At 43.8% G+C, this 12,143-nt stretch overlaps 1 protein-coding gene across 1 annotated transcript in view; it reads left to right on the plus strand.

Moving 5' to 3' along the window:
- The window catches only part of DNAJB11 (DnaJ heat shock protein family (Hsp40) member B11), a 452,930-nt gene that overhangs the window by 194,906 nt on the left and 245,881 nt on the right, over positions 1-12,143 (plus strand). Inside the window, exons 6-7 of the mRNA XM_044060687.1 lie at positions 11,529-11,611; positions 11,701-11,758. Of these exons, the coding sequence (XP_043916622.1) occupies positions 11,529-11,611; positions 11,701-11,758 (141 nt within the window). The remainder of the gene's footprint in view (positions 1-11,528; positions 11,612-11,700; positions 11,759-12,143) is intronic.

Genomic DNA, 12,143 nt, shown 5'->3' on the forward strand with positions numbered 1-12,143 from the left:
CTTACTAGCTTTACAGATTACTTTTCTGTCAGAAAAGTTCATATTTTATTGTCTCTTACCCTATCACATCTAGCGTTCATAATTTTTTAACGTTTTTCTGCTTTTTCTTTACTACTTTTACTGCGAGGTATTCTCTCTACCATCGTTGGTAATCTTTTTTTCCTTTTTCTCTCATACCTTCGGGTACTCTCTTGTACCACTGTTGGTACTTTTCTATTAATTAATTTGCTGTCATTGCAGATAAAAAAAAAAAAGGTAGCCCGGGGTTTAAGCGGTGTTTTGATTGTGGACACAAGCTGCCTACTTCTGATGCACACTCTTTGTGTGTTTATTGTTTGGGAGCTTCCCATTTGTCTGTTGACTCGCCCTGTACTATTTGTGAGAACTTTTCTAATAGAACCTTGTTGGAAAGGAAAAACAAGCTGATACTGAAGGGACTTCTAAAATCTCCCTTTTCAGAGGCTATTTCTGGGTTGGAGGTCTCAACCCCTCCTAGAGGCCATAAGAAAATGTTGGATGTTCCTACTAAGGCTAGATCTTTGCCTTTGTCCCTGGATGGGGACTCTCGCCAACCAAAACCTAAAAAGGCTAAAGTTTCGGCTCCGGAGCTCTCTGTCGGCCCCAGTGCTTTCGGTGCCTAGACCTTCGGCTCCATTAGTGATTTTGGCTCCATCTTCTCCTGCAGCCTTTTATATATCGGCACCGAGGGGCTCCTCGGTTCAGACCATTACTACTGTATCGGCACCGAACTTCAGTCGGCGCAGACCTTGACCGCGTCGGCTCCGAGATCTTCCTCTGAACAGACGCCTTTATTGTTGACTCCAGTTTTGTCGGTTCCAACTTCGGCACTGACCACCACTTAGGCACAGATCCCTGTGTCAGTGCAGACAATGACCTTGGCACCGATGACTTCTTTGGTGCAGACAACAGTAGTCCAGTCTTTCTCGGCACCATTGTCCTCTGTACGGTCAGATGAGATGGGCACCGAGTCTGCCTCTTCTGTGGACAAGCCTGTTTTTCCCTCAGTCTCCATGAGGTCCACTAGAAGACTTTTTGAACATGATGTGTTGAGTCTTGTGGACCAGGTACTCTTGGCCAGAGGTATCCCACCCCTCAGGAACTATCCTTCCTTGGGAGGTGATCACCCATCTCCAAAGACCCTTCTTATTCTCCTCCTTCATTACCTTTGAAGTCCATGGATGAAGCACAGTCTTCCCCTTCTGCGGTTCCTTTTATGGATCTCACTAAGGAACTGCAGCTGCCTTCATGGCAGGAAAGTTTTGCTATGACCCAGGAGGTCAGCTGTGACAAGCATAGGTTGCTGCTCCACAGCCATCCCAGGGACTCCGGGTCGGCAGGCTGAGCCACTTAGGGGAGGGGTGACCCCTGTCCTAGACGTACACTCCTCTTCGGTTGGACCAGCCTTCCAACTGATGGAGAAGGCTTTCGCTGCTGCTGGCGATACTGGACTGTCTATACATCCACCCTTCTCTGGTACACTGGTTTCACAAGTTGCATCTAGCAGACACCGGGTGCAAGGGCCGCAGGACATTATTCCCTCAGGAATCCCCTTTTCCACTGTCTTCTCCTACTGAGGAGGTCCATCAGAAAAGTTTGTGTAAGAAGAAGCACATGGACTCCACAGAGGAGTCCCTCACCGAAGACCCAGATTTCGATGAGGGGGAAGGATCCCCTCGGTCACCTTCTGAGGTATCCTTTGGTGATATCCTCGAAATCCTGAGACAGAGAGGTGACTGTCAGTCCTCTAATCCAACCTCTGAGGAATATGTGTTCCTGCAGGCCTTTTGTGCCCGGCCCCCTACCTCCTGGGTTACTCCACTTGCCGATGAACTTGTCCGGCTCATTGTGCAACGTGCTTGGAAGGCTCCTGATACCATCGAAGCTATTCCCCAGAGGCCAGATAAGATCTTGTCGCCTCCTGCTTCGGATCTCCATTGGTCCAAAGGTCTTCCTGTGGATGCTTTGGTGGTGGTGGCCGCAACAAAAAAGGATCTGGCAGAAGAAGAAAGCCAGACTGTCCTTCTGCCTAACAAAGAGTCCCAAGCCCTGGACAGGATAGGGAAGCACACCTTTGCTTCACTGACCTTTGCTATTAGGTCCCTGAATTATATGGCACATTTTACCAGGCTTCAAAGGGATCTGGTTTCTGAGCTGTCTGAAACCTTGGCTGGTGCTGTGTCTGATGAGGTCCGTGACAGTGGCCTCTCAGCTGGCCACCATTGAATCTGTATCTAACTCCCCTATGCGACTGATATCTCGTGCATCAGAAGGAGCAGCTAAAGCAGCGAGTTCAGCTGCAGTCTTGAGACGACACGCCTGGATGCGCTTGTGCAACTTCAGGGAACCCTTTGTCTTCTTTTCTTAATGCCCTCATTGAGGCCTCCTTGTTGTTTGGGCCCAAAGTTAAAAGCACACTGGCCAGATGTGAACAGGATGGTAAGACCCTTTCTGCCATAGGTGTCCGTTATTCTTCCCCTCAACGTGCTTTCTCCCAAAACCAAAAGAGTGGGAAGATATGGTTCAAGAAATCTCAGGGTCCTTTCCGTGACACACAGGCCAAGTTCACCCCCAGAGGCAGAGGAGAAACTCACAGGGAAGACTCTCCTTTCGGGGCAGAAGGGGTCCGCGTAACTAGGGTTCCAGGGATTCTTTCCCTGGTCAATCCTACCAGCACTCCTGAAGAGTGGCCCAACTCCTTTCTGCTGGAGGTGGTTGGGGGACGTTTCTCATTGTACCCTTCTGCCTGGCTAACCATCACCACTGATTCCTGGGTACAAAGGATTATAACCAGAGGTTATCATATCCCCTTCGATCTTTGTCCTGTCCCTTCAAAAAATCTTCCCGATGTTCTACTCAGTCAAAGGGAAGAAGCAGCACTAGAGACAGAAAAGCTGCGAAGAAAGAGAGTCATCCAAATAGTCCCGCCAGACCAGATAGGATCCGGATTCTACTCGACTATTTTTGGTGCCAAAGAAAACCGGGGACTGGAGACCAATTTTGTCTCTCAGTGTATTGAACAAGTTTGTGAGAGTACAAAAATTCTGGATGGTCACAATACAGTCTATCCTCCCGCTTTTGGAAAAAGGCTATTGGATGCGCTCTATAAATCTTCAAGATGCGTACTACCACATAAAGATAGACAGGCCATCAAGAAGATTTCTGTGCTTCCGTGCTGGAGCCAGTCACTACCAGTTCAGAGTACTGCCCTTCAGACTCTACAGCCCCCAGAGTGTTCACAAAAGTGCATGGCAGTTGTCACAGCTCACTTGCGACTTCAAGGATTCCAGGTGTTTCCATACCTAGACAACTGGCTCATTTCCGCCCCCACCAGACATCTACTGGAAAAAGCCCTGGCATACTCTCTCCTCGCTGCTCAAAGGCTAGGCATAACCATAAACTGGCAGAAATCCAATCTCACCCCATCTCAGTCGTCAGAATTCATAGGGGTTATCTTGGACACAAAAAACTGCAGAGCTGCTATTCCAGAGCACAGAATTCTAAGGATAAACCAACAACTAATTCCAATCCTTTCAAAGGAAAAATCCATGGCTCACTCTGTTCTACAGCTGTTGGATTCCATGGCAGCCTCCATCACCTTTGTTCCCCTGGCCAGGTTTCACATGAGGCTTCTACTCACCCAATGGTATCCTTTTCAGCATCCTCTTTTAGCCATGATTCGAGTAACCCACAGGTGCAAACAGGATTTAAATTGGTGGATGACACACAGTCTCTCACAATGGTCTCACCCCTTCTCCCCCCAGCAACCCAAGGCCACAGTGACCACGGATGCCTCCCTGATGGGGTGGAGGGGGGGCTTTGTCAGGGACAGACAGTCCAAGGCACTTGGTCTGAACTGGAGGCCCATCTGCATATAAATGTTCTAGAACTGAGGGCGGTACTTCTGGCATTGCAAGCAATTCCATCCCCTGCTGCCGTCTGGGACAATTGCGATTCAGTCAGACAACATGGCGGTGGTCTGGTACAGCAACAAGCAAAGTGGAACCAAATCTTATCCTCTGTTGAGAGGCCATGAGGATATGGCAATGGGCATTCCTGGGAGTTCCAACGTAATAGCAGACAGACTCAACAGGTGCATTCTCCAACCTACCGAGTGGTCCCCGAATCTCTTGATAGCGGCAGAGATCTTCCACCGCTGGGGCCGTCCTTGCTGCGACTTCTTTGCATCCCCGACCAACTACAAATGCAGCAACTACTTCACCCCGATTCCCCCTCCGGGACAATCACCCAGGGACGCTGTAGTCCACGATTGGCCCTTGGGTCTTCTTTACGCATTTCCACCCTTTTCCCTCATTCCCCAGTTTCTGAAGAAAGCCCATCGGTTGAAGAGCAAGGTGATCCTCATAGCACCATATTGGCCTCGACAGATTTGGTTCCCCTTCCTTTGGCCTCACCTACTAGATTGACCATGGATTCTCCATCCAACCCTGGATTCTCCATCCAACCCCGGAGTTGATCTCACAACCACAGAACCTGATTCATCCCAACTTGAACAGCCTGAAGCTCACTGCTTGGCTACTCCAATTCCCTGGATTGCCAGGCAGAATGATCTTTCTTTACCAGTACGTGATATTCTCATTGCTTCTCATAAGTTTTCTACTAGAATTACTTATCTGAGCAAGTGGAAAAGATTTACCTGTTGGCTGAAAGATAAACAAGTAGACCCCTTTTCAGCACCAGTGTCAATAATACCAGACTATCTGGCTGACTTGTTTCAATCGGGTCTATTGGCCTCTACTATTAGAGTTCATTTGGCTGCAATTTCTAATTTTCATGAGGGTGTCCAAGATTCCTCTCTTATGTCCCATAAATTGTGCAAGACCTTCATAAAAGGTGTGAATCATCTGAAGCCACCTTTTAGAGCACCTATTCAACCATGGGATTTATCATTAGTTCTGCAAGCTCTGACAATGCCACCTTTCGAACCAGCCTCTTCTTGCGACCTCAAGTATTTGTCATGGAAAACCTTGTTTTTGGTCGCTATTACTTCTGCCAGACGTATTTCTGAACTTCAAGCTTTATGTATCAAGAGTCCATACTTGATTTTTCATAGAGATAGAGTGTCTCTGGAACTAATCCATCATTTCTGCCTAAAGTGATCTCTGAAATGTCCATTAATCAAGCCATTGAATTGCCAGTTTTCTTTCCCAATCATTCAAACAGAGGAGAGTATTGCCTACGTACCCTAGATAAACACAGACAAATCCGTTTTTACTTAAACAGGACTAAACCCTTTCGTAAATCTGACCAGTTATTTTTGGCCTTTTCTGGACCTAGATTAGGATCTGCTGTTGCTAAGGTCACATTAGCTAGATGGTTGAAGGACTGTGTGACCTTTATTTATACACAACGTAATATCTCGTTGCCTATTACCATGAAAGCTCATTCAACAAGTTCGGTGGCAACTTCTGCTGCCTTCCATGCCAGAGCTTCTTTACGTGACATCTGTGCAGCTGCAACTTGGGCTACGCCTCATACCTTCATCAATCATTACAAATTGGATTTGGCCTCCAGGGGAAGAGCATCTTTCGGTTCTATGGTGCTCAGGAATGTCCTTCCTTGAGAGCCTCCTAGGAATCGAGGTAGCTGGGGACTCTGTCCCATGTGTAAGGAATGAACGAGGATTAACAATATCAGATAAAGAAGTTATGTCTTACCATAACGTTCCATCTGTATTGTTGATCCTCGTTCAGTCATTATGACCGTCGCTCCTTCCCCCTCATGTGGTTTCTAGTGGATATCACCATCTGGTTCTCTTAGGTTATGTGACCAGAGGTAGCCTCTACCTTCTTTGACTTGCAAACTCAATCTGAGGTAATGGGGAGAGGGGGATTGTGGGTAAGAGTTTAGCTCGAGAGTTTGAAGCTGACACGAGCTTGGAAAATGGCCGGCTCGGTTCCAAGCTCGGAACCGATACTCATGCGTAATGACTGAACGAGGATCAACAATACAGATGGAACGTTATGGTAAGACATAACTTCTTTTTCTGTACATGCTTGAGTCTACCTTTTAGGCTACATATGCTGTAAAAGGCCTTATGGTTATCTTTGGTTGTGCTTGCTAAGTTTTTTTTCAAAGAATCCCTTAGAGGATTTGACAAGTTTTTATTTGCCTGTTGAGGCTGTGGAGGGTGCTTTTCCATTGTTGGGGTCTCGTCTTTTTTCTTCTCGGACAGGAATGTTTTGCATTTATTGTAAAGTTTGTTGATACTAGATGCCCACCATGGCGGCTTGTTTTTACTTGGGATGTCTGTACCGTTATGCAAGTGATTGTAGAGGGCTTTGGTGTAAGCTTCAGTGTAGTTACCACATCCAGCTGGGGGTGAGGTTTGGAATCCATTTATACCTTCACCTAGAAGTGTATAATTTGCCTTAGTGAAGCTTTTTAGTCTGATTTTGCCCTTTGTGAGTTCTGGTGTTAGTGTCAGCTTGAAGGTGACTGACTTGTGGTCAGATTTAACTAATGAGGGTCTGATATTGTGGTAAAGCATCTGTTTGACATCTTAGCGAGGACCAGATCTAGTATGCTTGTTCCTCTTGGTGGGGTATGAACAATTTGTTCCAGGGCGTTTGAGTTAGAGTCAAGGAACTTTTGCACTGAAGAGTTAGGGCTAGCTTAGGTTTCCCATTTGATAGTGGGATAATTGACCCCCCCCCCTCCCAACCAGAGTGTTTGGTAATATTTGGATTGTCACCAGTTTAGTCAAGTAGGCTTCATGCGCATCATGACCCATTGAGGTGGATCTATACTGGCTGTTACTTGAACGGAGTTCTTACCCAACATAACCTGAACATGGAGTAATTCCATGGAGTTGTCCAATCTAACTAGACAGGAGGTGAATTTGTCTCTAATATAGCTAGAAACACCACCTACTTTAGTTCTCGCATGTTCATCTTGCAGTCTAAAGTTTTGGAAGGCATTGCAGCCTTGCAAGGCCAGGGTACTCTTTGAGGCCTTGAACCAGGTTTCTGTGACTGCACAGACATCTACATCTCCCAGTTATAAGTGCTTTGAGTGTGTGCACTTTTTGGTTTAAGCTCCTAGCGTTTAGCAGCATGACCCTTATTTTGTTATGACTGGCCGATTTCACATCGGTAAGTTTGTTGTTGAGACCTTACCTAAAAAAAGACATTATGGGGGAAGCAAGAGCCTTTGCCAACAGTCAAAAGCCTAGGGGTGCCAGGTCCAAACCATCTTTGGCAAAACAGCGAGGGTTGTTGGCCAGGGCTTACCCAGCCTGACAGGAACTGGATCCCCTTTGAATTATACCAAAAATAAGCCAATTATTGAAATCAGTCATTTTTGTTTATACTGTGGCATCATTCTAGGTGAGGGTAGTATGCTGTTCAAGGCTAGGGACATACCTGCCTGGGACAAATATTCAGAGAGCTCAATCATGTCTCTCTTCATATAGTCCAGTGAGGAACATCTCATATCATTCACTCCAACATGAACTATATCAGAGCTGTAATGGTACTTGTTGCTGAGAGACCGGAGTGCATGCATGATCTGGCGAAGCCTGGCACCTTCCAGGCAGCTGACTGTGGCTTTCTCCATGTCCAACTTGGTGAGTGGGACATCTGTGTCTAATGAGTCTCCAATGACTAGAAAGTTTGTTTTTTTACTTTTATGCTTTACGGACTTAGTAGGTGAGACACTGGTGTTGCTATATGTCATGGATGCTGTGGGAACTGTATTAGTTGTAGCAGTCTTGTGTTTTGGAGGTCTCTGCGTCTTGGTAGGTTTTTTGAGAGAACCTCCACCTATGTTGATTTTTGTGATAGATGCATACTGTGTGTATGAGTAGTGGTACTGTGTGCATGTGTAGTGGTGGGTGGGTTGACAGCCTTTTCCATGTTACTGTTTTGAGTGTTAGAGAGCATGGATTTGAGATTCTGGTGTAGCTACATCTCTCTCAACTTGTACTAGAGTGAGTTATTAGTAGAGGGTTGTCCGTGTACATGAGGCAGTTGCTACACTGCTTCAAGAGACCCAAGTCAGCAAGGTTGGCAGGAGAAACGAGGGTGGTCCAACTGTCCATAAAGCCTAGGTTTAAGACTTATCATTGAGTGGGTCCTTTCAGGATCCATCAAGGAGGAGCTCAGTAGATGGAAATTCCTGCCTGGGGTTTTTTTTTTTTTTTGGTAGTTTAATAGGTTTCAGCTCACTAGCAGTATTCCTTTGATTAGGAAAGTACTAAGGATGAAGGCTACACTAATGTGTTATAGCTATATCTAAGGTAAAAACAGTTGAATTAATCTGTCTGGCTATGGTGCAAAATTGCATGGCAGTGCGGGGTGCTGTGCGATGCACAAACAGAAACCTGCTCAAATGCGGGGCTTGAATACCAGAAGCTAAAAACTTTGAAAAAAAAAACTTTAAAAGGGTTCAAAAGGACCATTGAGGATGCTTACTGCAAGCCCTAGACCAACCACCCTTCAATAGACCGGTTCTAATCAGCACAGTCCTCTCACTACAGTGCAGAAAGGCCCCTTCCAGTCAAAGATGGCCTAGAAAATGTGCTCAGAACAAACAGACCCAGATACAGCAAACCTGCTTCTGGACTATACTAGCTACCCTAGTTTCGGCAGGAACCACCAAAGAATGTTTAACACAGCAGAAAAGTAGCAGTGAGACACTAAAATAACTTTTAAAACAGCAGAAGGTTAGCAAGAAGACGCTAAAAAAGTTTTAAACAGCTAACAAATCAGTTATTTTAACACTGCTTGGTGGGAAACCCAGAACAAGCAGAACAGATTGCTTTGCAACAGTGAAAAGTACCAACAAATACTTAACAAACAGTGAAAAATGGGAAAAATAGTTTTGTAAACAGTGAAAACGGCAGTAAAATACAATTTAACAGGCACAGTAAGGCAGACAATTGTGGTACAACAGTGTAGTTTAGTACACAGTACGTCAATACTATGTTATTAAAGTAGGCAGCAGACAGTCAAAAATTGCAGTAAATAGTATAAATAAGCAAAACAAGAGGCAACGTATTGGTTTTAGGAAGCACATAAGCCTCAAGTCATCTGGTATTTCACCTCAGAGTTCTGGCTGGTAGCCCATCTTCGTTCAGCTCGGTACAAACAAGCATGATAATTCTAGGTCTCCCAGCAGCCATGCCTGTCTCAGTATTTATGTTTTTTTTGCTAAAACGCCTGCCCAAATCTCAAGTTTATCCTTCGTGTACTTGACCCATTTCAGTGCTTGTCTTTCCATGACCCCAAGTTCTTTCTGAGACCCTCGTCCTCTAATTCAGCTGACTGATTTCCATTTTCCAATTTTCCATGGAGTTCCAGAAATTGCTTCCTCATCACTTCATTCTTGCACTGCAAGAGTAAAATGACATCAGCCTGCACACAAACCATGTCTGTAGCTACTCCTTTTCTCATGATCCGTTATCTGCAGAAAACCATTGAGTTTACTTATAACCTTTTTAAAGCCTAGACAAAAGCAAGGCCAAGAAAGACTCCAGGACTGCACCAAAACCATTTGTAACTAAACTTTTCTCATCTTCATTTTTGAGCCAGTTTTACAACCATGTGGTTGGCTAACATTTCTAATATTTCAGTTATTCAATTCTTGTTTCAAGCATTTTTTTCATTTTTAACGTAATTATTAAACATGTTTCTTCACTTTTCTTGACTCATACCTTGTATATTCCAAACAGGCTACATTATGTTGACTTTCACAAAATAATCTCTATTTTGTATGCAGTTTTCTACTGATTTCACAGGAATGACTGTAGAAGGTATCTTTCTTCCTGAAACACTGCAAGCCTTCCCAAAACAATCCCTATGCATTGCCTTTAGCTTGTCTTTGCAGTCTAGGCTATTGTTAAAAATGGTAAACAGGTTATCATTTCCTTTAACACCAGTAGTGTGTTGTAGTGGAATGAAGCTTTCACTGTGATTAGGCTATTGAAGGTTTGGTCTGTGACCCACCCACTGGAGGATCTGACTGGTGGGGGGACGAATAAGCTTGCATATCCCTCCCAAGTGGGAGAGCTGGGGACATGTGTCCGGAGAATTGTTTTGTGCTTATACTCCCTGGTGGAGACTGGAGATGGACAGAATCATTTGCCCATGAGATGAAGCCGTGGGAGCAGTGTCACTTGTGAATGGGATGACATTGCCCCACTTTACACCCACCCACTGAGCCTCTGCAGGCTTGCTCAGGGAAAGGGTAGGTGTATAATTAAAAAATAAAATACCCTAATGACTACCTGGGTGACTACAGTATTGTAATTTTCTCTCAGTCCAGTTATAGAACAAATGATTGGTCAGCTATCCACATATTCCAAGCAGGGCTTTCTAAGGCTATTTCAGCAGATTTTTTAAAAACGTAGCCAGCATGTTAAGCATCCTTTAAAAATCAGTACCTGGATTATAAAATGTAAAGAAAAACAAATGCAATAAAAAAATGTACTTCATACTCATCAGAACTTCACAAGTTTAATCAGTAAGCACTTTAGTCTCTCACTCAGCTTCTTCAGACTGATAAAACAGACATTTAAATATACGTACAAAACCCACATGACTTGTCACATGAAGACTTAATTCAGTGCTTTACTTTCGTTTTCCTAAAATTCTCTCTGTCATTAAGACCAGGGAGATTGCAAGCATCCACTCTAAGCTGCCAGCAGTATTCCCTGCAGTCTGAAGTGCCTTTTTTTAATTTCATGCATTATAAAGCCAATTTTTGTATAAAGCTTTCTGCTTGTGAGGAATTTGAGTTGAAGACCAAATATAAACCTCATTCTCCAGCATGTGCTGGCAATAAGTTGGATGGCTTTTGGTATGCTATGGTAATACACAGCAAGTGTAGCAAGAATTTTTTTTTAGGTGAGAACAATACAGCGAGGTGGATGTGCACACTAGAAGTGTGGGTTCCCAGTGCCATCCCTATCATTTCATTTTGAATGCGTATTAGTGAGGGTTATAGTTGCAAGAAAAAGCACAATCACAGAGATAGCAAATATCTCTGAACTGTTGTTAAAGAAAATTATGAACATATTGTACTTTCCAGCAAAGTGTTGGCCGGCCTCCATCTGTTTATAATTTTGTTGATCCTAAAAGTCAAACAAGAAAGGAAGGTTAATTTTTAGGGGTGTCCAAGGAAGTCAGAAAAATTAAGTGACCTGTCCTCAGCTGTATAGTATGTTGGTTGGGGCAGATGGGAATCGGACCTAGGCGTCCAATTGTCCAACACTTTTAATTTGCCAGTGTGATAAAAAGGTAGAACTGCTGTCAAAAGGACATTGTGAGTGAATGTTCATTGGTATACTTTTTGTGTTTGCCACACCAGTATTATTTGTTATTTTAAAGTCACAGAAGTTGTTACTGTATTGGGGGGTGGGGCTTTCTGGGAATTAACCATCCTGTGTAATGTATGGTGAATTATGATTAGAGCCTTTGACAAGACGTCTGCCGTCTTAGAAACCAAATCTGCGCAAGGTTTTTTTAATCGTGTTTTTTGCGCCTTAGGCTTGTTAATGAAGAAAGAACATTGGAAGTAGAAATAGAACCTGGTGTACGAGATGGAACAGAATATCCTTTCATTGGTGAAGGTATCATTCCAGTGAATTTAGTTATTGCATATTGCTTTAGATCCATTTGCTAAGTCCAAAAATTTATAACAAATGTCTTGTTTTTCTAGGTGAACCTCACATTGATGGGGAACCAGGAGACCTGAGATTTAAAATTAAGGTTCTAAAGTAAGCATGTTTTAAACTTTTTGGCTTTTTAATTCAGATGCTTGTGTGTATTGTGAAATGTCTTCTTTGCAAATTGGAAATCTATGTAGAAGATTCATAAGGACTTACTAAGCGTGCAGTCTATGAAACCATTGAGGATCTTCGCCAATTTCAATTACCAAAGAACATTGATTATGTAACTTGCTCATTCACAAAGTAGGCAATGGAAGCTAAAAGGAATCAAACCCTGAACTACAAAATGCAGCATGTTAACTCAGCCTTAATCCTCTGCATTACTTGCTAGACTTGAGATTTATTTTATTTTGTCAGTTGGGTATGTCCAGTGGAAATGTTTGGAGAAATGTTCTTGACAATAATTGATGTCAAATAGTGTTATAAGTAACAT

Source organism: Protopterus annectens, chromosome 2.part0 (assembly GCF_019279795.1).
Source record: "Protopterus annectens isolate FY-2018-M chromosome 2.part0, PAN1.0, whole genome shotgun sequence".
In the NCBI taxonomy this organism is placed as follows: Eukaryota; Metazoa; Chordata; order Ceratodontiformes; family Protopteridae; genus Protopterus; species Protopterus annectens.